The following is a 16,984-nucleotide window of genomic DNA, read 5'->3' on the forward strand; positions in this document are numbered from 1 at the left end:
ATAAGAAAAAAACATTCATCAGGCCGACCTCTCATTACATATACTTCTGCTTGTTGTTTCCGTAGCAATAAAGTGGCAGACATTGGAACTGGTCTGTTGAGCCATTGTTATCATCTCTGACCATCTGCTACCGAAGGCTGACATTCCATCTCATTTGCATGGTAACTGATATGGGGGGAGGAGAGATTGTGGGTGGAGTGGGATGGGGGTAAAGGGGGGGTGCTCAGAAGGACATATGCCCAAACACCCATCACAACAATATACAAGCAGAAGTTTAGGTTTTTTTAAGCATGCAATTCCACGCACATGCATGCACATGTTAGAAAAAGCAGGATAAATCAGTGTGTGCATGTGGAGAGTGATGAGAAAGGAAAAAAACTGTTCCTCCCTTCCGTGCGCCGGTTTTTATATTTTGCGGATGTGGGAGTGGAGTGAAGTGTGTGTGTGTGTGTGTGTGGTAGTGGAGGGGTTGCTGTTGATGTGCAAATGTGCATCATTTTGAGAGCTTGTGAATAGGGAGGTGTGACGTAGAAAGAGAGCAGAACGCAGGTGCTTATCTCGGGGCTGTCACAGACATAGTGTGTCATATTCCTGGGGACTACCTTTCAAAAGCTACCGGCTCCAGCACTAGAGCATCAGCCGAGCAGGGACCACAGATTCCGCAGATAACTTTCAGCATCAGTCAAGTAGGTTGGTGTTCCGCTTGTTTTTTGATGTGACAGTAGCTGTAGCCGTCTGTGGTCTGTGTTTGGGTAGCAAATCGAGCTGTTTGTGTTTGAACTGAGAGGTTGCGATGCTATGACAATGCGGGAAGAAAAAGTTTGGAATGAGAATTCGAATTTAGAATGTTCATTGTAACCATTTTTTTAATGTTTATTATTTTATAAATATATATTTTTTAAATATTAAATATATATTTATTTCAATTTAATTTTTATTTATTTTGTACTTTTTTTTTTTGTTGTTCACCAAAAGCGACTTTTGTTCAAGACGTGTCTAGGATCCATAGAGCACGAGGGCAGATTAGACAGCTCAAACTGTGTATTTGAAGAAGGATGACCTATTTTTTAATCACACAGATAACAGTAGATGTTGTCTACCTAAATTAAAGTCCCTGTGTGTGCCGGAGGGTTTAAGCGAGTCTTAGACGTGTTAGCATTGTGTGTTAGCACAAAGCTTGGGCTTTTGGTACAGCAGCTGAGCACACACAGCCCTTCCTGTCTTTCATCTCAAACTTTCAGGCTTTAGGCTGCGTTAGCGCTGCCTTCAATCTGCCATGTTTAGGTTGCACGCCGTTTAGTTTTTGTTTAGTTTTGCACTTGCAACCTGAAAAGCAAGCTCAGATCTGTGTTTATGTGGAGTCACGGATAAAACGGACTTTATGGTTGTGTATTATATTGTAGACGAGCTGAAACTTTGACTTGCTAAAACAGAGGATTCTGTACATGTGCATGAGGATCTTAGAAATTAGTAACATATAAGCAGATGACATTATGACACAATCTCTACTGAGATGTCATCGCAAACTGAACTGAATGGCATTTTATGAACCGGTTATTTTAGTACACTTAAGTTCGCATGTGAGCTGAATTTTCCAAAGTAGAAATTTGAGTCATTGCCATGTCAACAGGTTTTTTTTTATTGATATTTTTGGTTGTTGTTGATGAACACATTCAGTACAAGTACCTGGATTTATTTTTATTTTTTCAACAAAAAAAAATCTATTAAATAGCATCATCCTTTTAGTTCAGTAAATGTTCTAAAAGAGTTTTAGACAATTAATCATTATATTATCCCACTCTGGTTAGTATATTGATTTAAATGTATTGGTTTTACTAACATCTTAATGAAAGAATATTTTATAAGTACATCTGTTATGAAAATACTATATTAGTATTTTGTTAATTTAACAGAACATTTACTAACTACTCTGTTTTATCAAAAAAGTACAGTAGTTTTGTCGGTTTCAAGTCAAAATCTCCTTGTAGACGTCTTCAAATTCAGCACTTTGAGATATTTCTGTGATAAAGTAAAATTCCCTTATAAAAACAAGCCCAGATGATGTATTTCTCATCATTTCGTTTAGTTGTAAAAGTCAACAGAATTGCGTGTCGCCTAAGCAAACTGAAGGATGTTTTATACTCCTCTGTCACATTTCATTTAAATTATGTCAGGATTGGAGTTGCATTACAGGAGCGCAACAGTTTCATTCTGTGGTGTAATGAGAGTTTAGGGAACTGTCCATGGTGCTGCTCTCCAAAATGAGTGCTGAACAGACTCTTTTCCTCAGAAACAGTGGCCTCTGCTTACTGAATGTCATCCGAGTTCGGCTTTAACCTTCATGACATTTTAACCTGCTAGTTTACACCAATTCAGCAGGGTAAAACTACAAGTACAACACAAATGAAAGCAAAACATCGACACGCCGCCATTTTGGCTCAATAAATCAAGACATGCCACCAAAACGTTCACGTCGTAATTGTGTATCCGTGTAACATCTTGTTACCTGTTTATTTTTTCCTCAACCCCTTCCACAAAGCCATCCATGCACAAACTTCACTTGGTTAATCCAGGCAAATGAATTTTGTGGGTTTAATTCAACAAGGTTTTAAAAATGTTCCATCTGCTGTGGAGCAGCTGGTGATAGACTGAATGTAATTAATTACTTAACTTTTGAACAGTAGTCCAGGAAAACAGAGCGCCGTGTGTGTGTGTGACTGTGTGTGTTGGGGAAAAGCAAGTGAAATCAAGAGCATGGCAGGAAGATTACACACAATAGAGCCACGTTTGATTTCTAGCGGCGAGCGTTTGATGCGATGACTCCGGAATTATATTCGCAATTAACTGAAAATGTGTAAATGGAAACAAAAGGCGCCGAATCCTCTCCATCTGACTGGCTTTAAGAGATTCAAGCGACACATCAAATGTTCCTCTGAGCAGATATCTTTCATATAACAGATCGAATGCGATTTGAAAAACATCCAGTGCAAAAATAGAAGTAAATCGAAGTAAAGCATGAAAAGGCAGCGAGCCACATTGTGTAATTAAAATTACATGGGCCTTTTTGACACTTTTTTTCCCTCTGAATATATTTCAGCATCTACCTTGATAGCAGTGTTACCTCATTGGCTGCGGGTGTGTTTGTTGGCCTAACTATAAAGGATCTGCCTGCACCCTTGTGGGCTGGGAAGAATTAGGATTTATGAATTTATTTCCTCTGTTGTATTGTTTAAACGGCTTTGGTTCAGTTTTGATCCTTTCCTATGCCTTTGAGGCTGTTCCATGGTGTCAGCTGTTGACTGATAGTAAGAGAACTGCCGCACAGTATGAATGAAAGAGAAGTAGCGGTTGGTAAACACTGATAAGGGATAAATAGAAAGCGGTCAGGCAGAGATAGTTCAGTGGGAGCCCAGATTGTGTGCGGTCTGGTAAAATGAGATTCTAAGCCTGTCCTTTTTTATTCTTCCACCCCCCCCCCCCCTTTTAACCACACCATCCACCACCCCTTCACCACACACACACCATCCAGCACCCCTCCGGATTGCGTTTGTCTGGAAAATCTCCAGTGACCTCGCTCGGCAAGTCCTGGGCTTTAGAAAGCTTTTTTCTTTTCTTTTTTTAATGGTGTGTGTGTGTGTGTGTGTGTGTGTGTGTGTGTGTGTGTGTGTGTGTGTGTGTGTGTGTGTGTGTGTGTGCGCATCTCTGTTTGTTTTGTCGACTGACATGGGTCAAGTTAGCCAATAGACATGTCCCTGCTGATTATGGACAGCTGCCACTGGTGTGAGTCCCACCTTAATGCATTTTACATGGAATTATGAGCAGAAAGGCAATATTGAGTCAGAAGGACACAGTTGCCTATGCAACCTTACTAAACATGGCTCTGATTGTAGGATATTTCTATTTGCTTTGAATAGTGATATTAGCAATGCACTCCATCTCTTTATCATTTATCAAAACTCTGGAGTAAATAAAATAAATAATAATAAAAATTTTTTAGTTGTGGTCAAGGTTGAAATATTGTGGAAATAAATGTTAATAATTTCATTAATAGTTTGCGGTGTTTTATATTGACATTGCTTTGATTGTAAAATGTTTGTTTTTGTTTGTTGGTACTCTTTATTTTTTTTCTCTTAAACTCAAAGAAATTGAAGTAATAATAATAATAATTTTTAGTCACTGTCGCTAAGTACAATCAAATAATAATATATATTTAGTATATTTCTCTATCTTTTTCCCCTAAAACTTTAAAGTAATTGAAGATATTATAAAAATGTTTTAAAATTTTTAGTTATGGTCACAGTTAAAAAATGATGGTGATAAAAAAAAATGAAAGAATAATATATAAGCTTTCATTTTTTATTAATAGTTTGCTATACTTTATCCATTCATGTTTTTTATTTATTTACTTTGATTTAAAAAAAAAAAAACATTTATTTTTGTTTTGTATTGATATTTAAAAAACACTCTTTCAATTAAAAAAGAGTACATAATTCACATTTTTTTAGTCATAGTAAATTAAAGAAATTAAAACGCATAAGAAAATTAATAAGAATTTTTACCCATTTTAATATTTAATCAATACTCCTTTTATATTTAGAATTTTAACACATTTTTATTTATATTTTAATAGCATGTTTATATATTACTTTTATTCATGCTAATTTTACACTTTGCATATTTACTCAAATGTTGCATCTTTTGGGACGTTACTGAAATTGAAATAACATTAATTGCATTTACTATATTCGTTTATTAGATTATGGCTGAATATTTTAAGACCCTAAGTGATGTTTTATTCAAGTTCATATATGAAAGCATTCTCTCCTTTATTTATTCATTTATTATGTGACCTTTGCTGGAACACCCCTGAACCGTTTTTTCTTTTCCAATCCATCTTTTATGAGATTAGACAGACCTTCATAAGTTATACCTTGAGGGTCACCATGTGGTATATTTATACTGAAAATAGTTCAGCCCATTGTGCGTCGCTGCCTAATGAGATTGGTCGTTAAATGAATGACACAAAGGCTGAAGGGGGGCAAACGGGGGGGATAGAGACCCAAAGCACTCTCGCCACGCGACACAACAGCAAGACACGGCGTAACCTCGACCCCACCTCCTCTGCTCTCCACTAACAACACCTTTCATGTCGCTGTGAAAAGCTAGCGTGGACGTGGTAAGTCAGGTGGTCCTTCACTGCCCTGCTGACCGTGTTTGTGTCCGTCTGCGCATCTGTGTTTGTTAAGAGGGAGAGGGAGAAGCCGAGAGGTGGGTAGGGGTGAGAAAGATGCTTGGTTTGATCTGTGAAATGCATCAAGACAAGTGCAGTGCTTTTTGTAAGCTGTCATTTCCAGGGTCGTGTTTGAGAGGGGTGATGCTCCCGCAAGCATGTTTCAGAGACACTCTTCTTTGGATACAACTCTTCACTGTAATTAGTGCATTGTTTGTCTTTGCGTATGTACACTTTACTTTTGTGTTCGCAATGTAGTTCTTAAATTTCACTGTGAGTTTTGTTCATTTGAGGAGTTTTTGTTTAGTTATGCATTGGGAAGCGTGGCGTTTTGATAATGGCATATGTGAAAACTTAAGTAGGTTCTTCCAAAGATGCAGATTAAGAGCTTGTGTTTGCTGATTTTGTGGACTTCATGCTACACAGTTAACTGATTGTTTCAGGACTGTTAAATCAGAGGATGTTAACTGATGTTTCGGTTTTTTCAAAGTTTTATTCTGCACAGTTGCACACAAAAGAATGTGGAAAGTTAAAAAAATACTTGAAAACTTTTTGTTTTTTTTTCTTTCTCTCTTTTTTTTTATTGCATCATTTGGTTATTTTGAATGTATATTCTTATTATAATATAAAATTGTGATTTTGGTTTCGACTTGAATTTGGAATAACATTTTAAAATATCATAAATGCATAAATAATATTTAGAAATAAATTAAAATAACTTTAAATAAAATAAATATTAAATATTTGTATATATTTTTTATTTTATGGCTAGTTATTTTTAAAATTATTTGTTTGCTTCACATATGTGTGTGTAATTTAGTTATTTTGGATTTATATTTTATCATAATATTAAATATTGATTTTAGTTTTCCACAAATTTGCAATAAATTTAAAAATAGCAAAAATGCATAAATAATGTAAACTAAGATTTCATAGGTTGCCACATGGCTAGGTTTTTTTTATTATTATTTATTTATTTATGTGTGTGTGTGTGTGTGTGGTTCAGATGTGATGCACACACCATCTTTTAAATTTTTGTCAATCTGATGAATGCAAATCTTCCCAGATAGTTTGAAATCTAGATATTGAAATGACTTCAATTTACAAAGTACTACTTTATCAAACATTTGGTCCTTTAAAAGATGCATATCTTTTCTCTCTTTCTCTCTCTCTGACTATGAGAATATGGGTTAAGAGTGTTCAGAATCCATCCTCTTTATTAAATCCTGGGGTTAAGTCAAATTTACATTTCGTTAAAGATTATTCATTTTATTGATGCACATAATCATGTTCAAGTTCCATCTGCTGGTCTGTGAAGCTTGTTTTAAACTGGTAATGTGCCTTTTTTGACCTTTTAAGTAGAAAATAGTGTGACCTCACTGTAGGGTCACAAATGAGTGTGTGTCTGCGAGTGTGTGTGTGTGTGTGTGTGTGTGTGTGTGTGTGTGTGTGTGTTTGCTTATAACTTCTCTTTGGGGACATTTTAGGATGTTTTCATTTGAAGAATTGAAATATCACACATAAAATATCTATAGAGAGATTTTTTTTATTTCTAAAAATGCTAATTTTTCTTCTTGGTTTAGTCATTTATAATGAGCTTTATGTAGAAGTTGTGTGTGTGTGTGTGTGTGTGTGTGTGTGTGTGTGTGTGTGTGTTTGCTCTATGTCTGTGTTGTTTAAACTTTTGCTTACACAAGTATTCTAGTTATTATGATAAAATAAGGCAATTATGAAATTTTTTGTGAGTTTATGTTCTACACTAGACATAATTTATTGTAAGCACCTTAAAAGCAAGTTGTAAAAACAAGTTTATGACGAGAGTGTGCACGCATCCATTCTATTTATTAGAAGATTACAGAATGAGACTTGATAAATCCATGATCCTGATCCCTCAGCTCTTTTGGACATTTTAGTTAAATCAGAATTCCCCACCAGTCCTCTTTTTAATGCATAAAATACTTAGGCGCAACTCTTTCCAAACAAAGCTTACTCGGACTGGGAATTCCTATGCCAGAGGTAAATCCGAGTTAACATGGATTTAGACTGGCATGAGTTAAAGGACTAGAGTTTGTAATCCAGGTGGCCGGGGGATTTCGCCACACACTGGCAAAAATCACTTAAAACTCCCCGAACAGCCTGAGCTGCAGTATCCGGCCTGAAATGATGACAGCATAGCCGGAGATGTGCTGAAGCAGAGGTCCGTGCTGCTGCTGTTTGTTTAGATGCCAAAGAGGACGTTCCAGCGGGTTATAGACCGGCTCGTTTGGGTTTATATAGGGATTTGACACAGCTCGTGCGAAGTGTCTTGCAGTGTTTCCCGACCTTTTTTGTCACATGTACCCTGATAACCTCATTAATGAGGCTCAAGTACCCTTGTATACACTGCTTCTATGGTATTTATATTAACTTATGTTATTATATGTATAAATTAGCATTAATATTTAATATAATGCTGAATATTTAGCATTGAGAATTATCAGTAATATTATTAAAGTTACTTTGAAACAACAACAAAAAAAAACTATTGTGAGAGAAAAATAGACTCAATAAGTAGTGTAAAACTTTACAGTGTAAAACATTTTTTTTTAAATTGATACTATTATTATTATTTATTTATTATAAGTAGGACATATATTCTACTTTAAGGGTAAACTTTATAGATTACATTATACATTATTATATTTTTGTGCTTTTAAAGGAATTGAAATAATGACATTAATCAAAATGAGTTGTAGTTTAAATATTTTAGTATTGCTTATTTATTTATTTATTTATTTATTATCATTATTATTTTAAGTAGCACATATATTCTAAATGTAAAACTGATTACACATTATTTTATACTTATAAAGGAACTAAAATAATACCAATAATCATAATTAGTTGTGGTTTTAATCTAATTATTATTATTATTATTAACAATTAATTAGTGCATGTATACTACTTTAAGTGTAAAACTTTACTGATTACACATGAATAGTTTTTGTCCTTATGGAGGAATGACATTAATGTTGTTTTAATATTATTAAATTTTTATTATTTATTGTTATCATTGTCATTCTTTTTATCATCAAGTTTCATCAAGCAAAATTGACACTGCTTAATTTCTTAGGTTAGAAATCACTGGCATAAATGGGAAAAGTTTGTTTTCTAAGTAATTTTATCCCTCAAATTTAAAATTGTGAAGAAATCAATTTATGAGTGAATCTAAATTTGAAGTGTAATTCACCTCCACTTGCGTTGCCAGATTGTTTTGGGGTTCGATTTCATAATCAGAGCTCAACACTGTCAGCAGCCGCCAGTTTCCAAACATATGCCATGAAGGGCAACCTTTCCCTTTTCTCACTCTCCGTCTCACTCCACCCCAGCTGGAACAAGTGAGCAAACAGGAGGGACAGTGTTTGTGGAGGATGAAGAAGCCATGGTGAAGTGGAGTTGTTTAATGACAGGAACAGCTGACTCATTAGGCAAGTGCAGTGAAAGGTAATTAACCCTGGGAAAAGTACAGCTGCCATGCGAGCTGTTCATTTCAATCTTATTAGGAATCAGGAGTTTAAAGGGTCTTCTCCTTTCAAACCCTGCCCGTGATATACTTCCCCCCCTCTCTTGCTTCCCTTTTTTTTTTTTTTTTTGAACCCAAGGGCTTCAGAGCCTGGAGACCTGTCTTTTGTGCTCCAGGATTTAGCTGGAATGGTAGCCACGGCTTCACAAATTGCCGACCACCTGGTAGTACTCATACGTCCTCTCTATTGAGATACCTTCCCGTCCTGAAACAATGGGCCGGATCAGTGTGTGCTGATAACGGAGGACGGGCGTGGAAGTTGTCCCTGCTAACACCTGGCCATCTCATTTTGGTTTCAGATGCCCTTTTATGCTTCCCTCAAACCATATTAAGGGAGGCGATATCTCAGCCTTTGAATGGAAGATGTAGAGACAATGCAATGCAATTGTTAGCATAAATAAATAGTGGCTATTTGCATTGCTCAGTAACTTTTCCAATATATATCTGTGTCCTAAAAGACTTTTAATAAACCTTAATGACTAAAAGTATCGCTTTCTGTTCAAATGGGACTTTAAAAGTGCTTCAGTAGAAAGCGATAACTTCATTTCTGACTTTAGCCATTATTTTAAAGTGCCTGACAATATTATTTAGCTTTGTGTGTGTGTGTGATATTGCCATGAGAAATTATTAATAATGTTTGTTTGTTTTTCATATGGATTGACTATGATGACATGAAACTGAATTAGCTATGTTTTAATTTTCTGTTACAGAAACAGCAGTTAAAATATTTTGAAAGAAGCTGAAAACACCAAATTAAATACATACTATGTAAAATATTATAATTATATGTTTACATCTACCTATCTATCTATATCTATATCTATATCTATCTATCTATCTATCTATCTATCTATCTATATATATATATATATATATATAGATATATATATATAAAGCTAATTTTAATAATGAGAGTAGTAACAATAATAATATTAATAATAAAATAATATTATCAAGGTTTTATTTATATATATAGTTTAATTATTTAAAAACGTTATAATTTATTTATTTGCTTGTTTATTTATTTATTTATTTATTGCAGATTTTCCATTCTGAACCTTATTATAAAAAACTATTTTAAAATAGATATTTTTTATATGTTATGTATTCAATTTAATTATGTGATTAAGTTTCTTTTTATTTAAAATTATATTTTTTATTTCAAAATTTAGCTGCTATTTTCAAAGTAGAAAATTTTAATTCAAGTGTGTAATATCTTTATTTATTTATTTATTTATTTATTTATTTATTTTTTTTTTATTTTTTTTTTGCATTACAATGAGTCATGATCTAAACTTGTCTCAACAGTAAAGTTGTATTTGGTTTAATTTATCTATTTTTGTGCTCCTCTAAATGACTCTATATTTTATTTGTGTATAATTATTTTATTTGGTCACTTTTGCAGAATTGTTTGCACAAGCTATAACTCTGCGAAAGTCTGTTTTCATCACAAACAACCATTTTTTTTTTTTCCATCTGCATTTGGCAGATTTCTTCTGGAATAATTTATCAGATGAGAAATGCTTTAAACAGTTGGAAACAAGTGTATCTTTGAAGTTACTCCCACATTAGACCTAGGGACAGATGATGCACTTTAAGGTAATTATACTGAAACTAATTATGCTTGCCCTAGAAAGAAAACATAGCCTCATATTCCAGGAGCTAACAGAAGTTAAAATAGCAGCTTTTGAGTTCTCAGATTTCACAGTTTAAAGTCTCTGGCATGAACTACACGGAGACTGATATCTCGCGTTTACACACACCCGCCCCTTCTAATCTCAAGCGCCTCTTTTCTTCCCATCTTTCCGTCTTTGTTTTTATGCAGAAGGCCTAAATAGTGAGCTTTTTATCATTGTGAATATTTATAATATAATATAATATATATAATATAATATTTTTTTTTTATATATTTGATCAGTCTTATTTTGACCGAATCTTTGAGGAGCATTTAATTAAATTTCACTAATAATACGTAATGGATTGTACTTAACTCCACCCAATTTGTTTGTTTCACACCTCCGCTCGCTTTTTATTTCAAAAGAGCGTGTAAACAAACCCCCAACCGCCTTTCCCGATTCGCATTCAGTCGCAATTATTTTCTTCCTTTCTTCTTCTTTTCCCCCTTTTTTCGGTTACAGTAAGACATTCAGCGCAGGGGAAAAATGAAAGTAAAACGCCCCTATCTCTCGCTTTGCGCTTTATTACGCCGCAACAGAAAAACACTTAGCATGTAAAATGAATGTGGAAATTATTCCTGGGGTAAACTATAAACACACAAGTTACCCCTCCCGCCCCCCACCACCATCCTCCTAGATCAGAGTGTAATTGCCAGTAATCAGGTCTGTTTGCAGCTGATAAAACCTCTCTGAATGCGTGGAACCCTCTTTGTATGATGACTCAATTACGCCCGAAGTGGCTCATCAAACCTGGACCATCAGCAGCTTTAATAAATAAGGAGGCACAAACTTGCTGCAGGCGCATTGTGATTCCATTCATTCCATAATTAAATCCATTCCTGGCTTAACCCTTTTCCAGCCAGACGCTACAGACGAACAAAAAGTGGGAGGGAGAGATATAGAAAGAGAGCGGGTGACCTTGCAATGAGACCCTGTGTCTTCATAACTCTCTATGCGCGATACGAGCACAGACAGGTGATATGGAGAGGGAGAGAGGAGAGAGGAGAAGAAAACGGGGAAAGGTGATTGGAAGGAGAGAGAGAGGGAGAGAGGGAGGTGTCTGGGTGGAGATAGAGCTGGAGGTCTTTATTTATTCATTGTTTAGTGCCACATAGTGCTTATTCCGTAATTACACTGAAAGTACAATCTAATCATAACAGTCATTCAGGAAGGACAAGGGCACTGAGTGCGCTTCGAATGTTTGCTATGCTTATTTCTTTCCCAAAGTCTAGATGCAAAGAAAAATTTAATGCAAGCGAAAGAGGACTTAAAAAAAAAAGAAAGGCAAGCATGTTTAATAAAAATTTGCCTGAAAGGTTTAAAGGCATATTCTGGATTTGGCTATTTATTTCTGAATTAAATGCATATTAAATACAATATAAATAATTTTTTTATTACAAAAAAAAAAAAATAATAATAAAAGTGTGGAAGTCTATGGGAGAACTGTTATAAGCCAGGGTTATTTTTCTAAAAAAAAAAAAAAACTAATAAATAAATAAAATAAACATTATTAGAAATAACATAAAATCTATTTTTAAAAAAGTTAAAAACTTTTAATTTTCATATAGTTGAACTTGATACTAAAATAAATAAAAATGAAATAAATATTAATAAAACTATATAGATATACTAAAAAAACTACTTATAAACTTAAATACTAAAACATTAACTTGAATTGAGAAAACGGAAAATATAAAAAATCTAAACAAATTCAAATATTAATTAAAATATTATAGCACCTTGTGAGACTTTTTTTTTTTTAACCATCAGTTTCTAAGATTTAACCACAGAATTAGTTTTTTACTGCTATTATTTGCAACAATTTGTATCCTTTTTTTGTATCCACATCCTCAAGTCTAACATCAAAAATAATAATGTTTGATATATCTAAAAATACGTTCATAACTCTCACCTGGTTACTAATAACTAAAATGAATTCAAATACGTGAAATAAATATAATTCTTAAAAGTTAAAACTCAACTTGTGTTTAAGCTTGTACGCTCACCCCATAGACTTTAATCGAAAGTGCATAACCGTCAATGCATGATTTGTTTGTTTTTTTGTTTGTTCTAATCAACAGGATACCACAAGTATTGTCTCCAAACTTGTAATTTAACCCATTTCTGCGCATGCTGTTATAAAGATAAAGATGATTTGAGGTTTGATTACTAGCAGTCGTCCCTTGAGCAGTTAAATCAGATGAGCGATTGTGATGCTGATAACAAACTTAATTACCATATGCATTGTGCACTTGTCTGTTTGTTTGTCTTATTTTTCGGTGATGCTAGCATTCATGTGATAAAGAGTAGAAATCCTCCGTCTTAATCATAGCGTGTGTGCGTTTTTGTTTTGACCACAAAATGTCATTCATTTTTTCTACTAAGAAATTGTGCATGTTAACACTAATCTTCTTTGTATGTGTGTTTTTAAGGGTCGCCGTGTCGTTTATTTGAAATGAATCCCGCCCATTGATGCTAAGAGGCTGTAAAGTGCAACTCTCATTCGGCTCAGACGGGGCTTTGAGAAAAAGAGCAGATGGGTTAGGGCAAAGAGCACCGGCCGCATACACACACGCAGACACGCGCACACCGAATCAGGAAGCGCGTTCTCCTTAGAGACTGCGAGGCCATGCACATTAGCGGCCCGGCCCTCAGAGGGACGCTGCCTGCGTGCAGAAGAGGCAGAGAGAAACCCCCTTATAATGATTCAGCAGATGATGGGCCGTCTTTCTTCTTATGCTAATGAGGGGGCCCCTCCTCGTCCCCAACGGTGGGGGGCAAAAGATGCTGGGAGTTTTTAGCCATAATTAACACAAAGCTCTCTCTTTCTCTCCCTCAAAGCCAACAGGCATGAATGGCTCACCAATAGCGGAGCTCAGGCGTTGTGTAGCGCAGCGTTTAAATTGTCCCGATGCGCGCAATCATACAAAACTCTTCCCGGATTAACCATATTAATTACACACAAGCTATTTGATTTCTGTCAAGCAATCAATTTGCATCTTGTTAAGAAAGCCACATGAGGTCTTGTCTGTGAATTCGCTCCCAGGTTTCTCCACGGCGCCGTTTGAAATGTTCACAGTTAGTGTTTCTATCCCAACAACTCCTAAATGTAGTCGTCCAAGCAGAAGCCAATTCAAAAAATGAACTGTCTAGAAACCTTAAATATATCAAAAGCAAATGGTTTTTATTTTTATAGTTAATCAAATCAGGTAGATATAGCATTTTAGAGTAAAAACAGCATGTTTTAATGTTTTACAGTGTGTCATTAATCATATTATTTAATATAACTAAAGCAACCTAAATGCATTGGTTAACAGTGATTTTTATCAACTAAAGAAGCACTTTTTAGACTAAAAACAGGATGTTTTTACAATGTGTCATTTATCGTATTATTTAAGATCACTAAAGCAACATGAGTGCATCGAGTTACAGTGATTTTTAACAGGTTAACAAGTAAAAACTGCTCATTTTAATGTTTTACACTGTGTCATTAATTATATTATTTAATTTGCCTGCATTTATATGCACATTTTAATGTTTTATCATTACTCATATTATACAATTTGACTAAAGCAAACAGAATGCATTGAGTTACAGTGATTTTTAACAAGTGCAAATTGCTTTTAAGGGTAAAAACTGCACATTTGAATGTTTTACAGTGTCAATAGTCAGAAATGTTTTGACTTAAGGACACATTTGTGATGTAAAAATTGATTTAACACTAGCGATTCAAAAATACCCTGTAAACACCTCAAGCGTAATTCAAGTTGTCACTGACATCTTTTGTCATTTTTTGCCCTTAGAGCATGAATGTCACACTCACATCTTAGAACAGCTGAAGTGACGTGTGTGCAGTAACCAGAGCAGCCCGTGGGGACCTCGCAGAACTTCTTATTCATTACAGGCCAAACAAACTAAGGTAAAATGAGTCATTGTTTCTACAGAGCAGTCAGAGTATCTCTCTTGTGCAGGTGTAGTTTATACATTCTTGTTTGTATGTTACATATCATTTTGTGGACTCACCTCAATTTTTCGTGTTTGTGTGTATTTACATGCTGCTTAATCATTTATGAAAGTATAAAAATATTGCACCAAACAGTTAAACATGTTGAATGCAACATCTGTTGTTTTAAAATTGGCATTTTCTTACTGCAGAAGTGCAGTAAAATTGTCCAGTAGCTGTTCTGAATACTTCATCTAATTTTATTTTATTTTATTTTATTTTATTTTATTTTATTTTATTTTATTTTATTTTATTTTATTTTATTTTATTTTATTTTATTTTATTTTATTTTATATTTGGTCACTTTTACAATATTTTCTATGCAAGCTTTAGACAGTAATGATAAGAATGCACTTTAAATTTTAAGTGCATAACTATCAACACATTTTTTGTTTGCTAAAGTTTTAGAATACATTATTTTCATGTGTGTATTTTTCATATTTATATGATGCATAATCATTTAAATATGACTGTAGATGTACAACACAGCAAAAATGTTTTGTTCGGAAACCTAGATGTGCTCTGATTTAAATTAACTGGTTTTATTCAAGTCAAATATATTATTTAATATGAATAAATTTGATTATTTTAGATTTCTGACAATGTTCTAAAAAGTTTAGCTTGCAATAATAATTCTACTATATTAAACTACTCTGTGATTTGGCTTTGGAACCACTTGGGCCATCATTTACAAAGTTGTTTCAGTTCGAAACCGACTTGAGGCTCTCGGCGCTTGTTGACACATGGTTCGGTTTTGCAATGTGGTGACGGTGTAATTTAAGGGATTGTTAGGAGCCAGCTGTTGCCTGATCGCTCTCTCCTCCTCATGTCAAAGTTTCCATTCAGAATATCAGAAATATCAAATTACATAAGCCTGGAAATCTGCTTCCCCTTTGTTACAATAAACCCCAGCACTTGTGGGGCTAATAAAAGATTTCTTTTCACCCTCCCAGTGAAACAATAGCGAAATCACCAAACAAAACCTGACTCTGGCAGTTTTTAATAGTTTGGGCTTTCAAGAGGCGCTCAGAAAAGCCCGTCCGGAAGCGGCGGGCCACTTCTGGCGTGGCGTGCGTTAGTGCGCGTCTATGTGTACACGAGCGAGCGAGCGAGTGTAATGAACTAATCAGGTACATTAGTTTTTACAGAATGTAATCTATAGTGTTTGGGAGTTGTTTGTCTCAATAGGGGCCCCCAGTAATCAAAAGTAATGAAGCTATTACGCGTCGGGAGCCGGGAGAGGGCCAGCGTGGCATTAAGAGTGGGCCACATAAAAGGTTTATTAAAGGAAATTAAGGTCCATCAATGCCACACCTGCTCCCCCTATTATAAATGTATGACAGGTCAGTGGCTTCAATCACAACAGCCAAGCCGAGAGAAGGGGAGATAGGAGTCATGTTTCCCATTATAAGCGAAGTAACAGCCCAGCCAGTGACTCACCGAGCTCACCAGACCCTCCGACCGCTATAGAGCGCCATCAGCCCAGAATAATTACATTTAATAGGTTTTATTTGGGATCAGCTAGGCACTGCTGGCAGAGAGAAACTGAGAGAGAGAGGGAGAGTGAGTAGGTGCTGCAGTATTAACAACTCTTTTTGTCTAAACACACACACACACACACACACACACACACTACTACTACTATTACTTTTGTTTGTCGCTGGTTTTTGCATTATTATTTTTGCACTCGCCCCTGTCTCACCCTCTTAAAAGTGAAGGCCTGTCTGGCTGTTCTCTCTGCGCTGGCAGTTTGTTGCTGTCGTTTCTAAGTCAATTAAATCAAGCCAAAATATGAAGCACGCCACACAATGCATATAAAGGAGCTGATCTGCTGCGTGAAATTTCCTCTTTTTATTTGTCGTAAAGTTCACTGACCTTTTCGTGCTGACGCTTCATCGCATGCACCAGGAGTCGCGGAATTGATTGGATTAGGTTTTTACTACTGTTATTTACTGTAATCCTGTCGTTTCTATTTGAAACTTTCTATTTGTAAGATCTGAAGTTGTGAGCTCATGCAGGTGTGCTGTTTGTGAAATAACATCGCAAATCAGATGCGTGCAGTGTGATCAACTCTTTGCATGACACTAATCTGGCTTACTTGTTAATAACCTAAACTGACCGGAACTTAACCGTCACTCTGATGATGAGATCCTGTTGAGATGAGTTATTAAACAGGATTATAAATCTCTGAAATTGAAAAGTGCTATTTGTTATTAACTTTTTTTTTCTTTTCTCTTTCCAGATGGAGTCTGACAGTGAAGAGAATCGCAGTGAAACATGCGATGGTAAGTGCTCTAACATAACTTACAAATGTATAAAATAAAATTAGTTTAAATTAATTTGTATAAAATATATACTAAAGTTTTATTTATAATATAATATAATGTTTTATTATGTAGTTTTATATCTCAAATCTAGTTCAATATTTTTTTTTATCTCAAATCTATTGAAGTAAAAAATATTATTTATTATGAATAAATCAATCTGATTATATTAGGCAAATACATTTTAAT

The 16,984-nt window shown here is 34.8% G+C and overlaps 1 protein-coding gene across 1 annotated transcript in view; it reads left to right on the top strand.

Moving 5' to 3' along the window:
- Window positions 1-264: 264 nt before the first annotated feature.
- Window positions 265-16,984, top strand: part of st18 (ST18 C2H2C-type zinc finger transcription factor) — a 48,945-nt gene continuing 32,225 nt past the window's right edge. Inside the window, exons 1-3 of the mRNA XM_042751771.1 lie at window positions 265-690; window positions 14,272-14,387; window positions 16,714-16,756. Coding sequence (XP_042607705.1) covers window positions 16,714-16,756 — 43 coding nt within the window. The 5' untranslated portion in view covers window positions 265-690; window positions 14,272-14,387. The remainder of the gene's footprint in view (window positions 691-14,271; window positions 14,388-16,713; window positions 16,757-16,984) is intronic.

The sequence above is a fragment of the Cyprinus carpio genome, chromosome B24 (genome assembly GCF_018340385.1).
Source record: "Cyprinus carpio isolate SPL01 chromosome B24, ASM1834038v1, whole genome shotgun sequence".
Taxonomy (NCBI): Eukaryota; Metazoa; Chordata; class Actinopteri; order Cypriniformes; family Cyprinidae; genus Cyprinus; species Cyprinus carpio.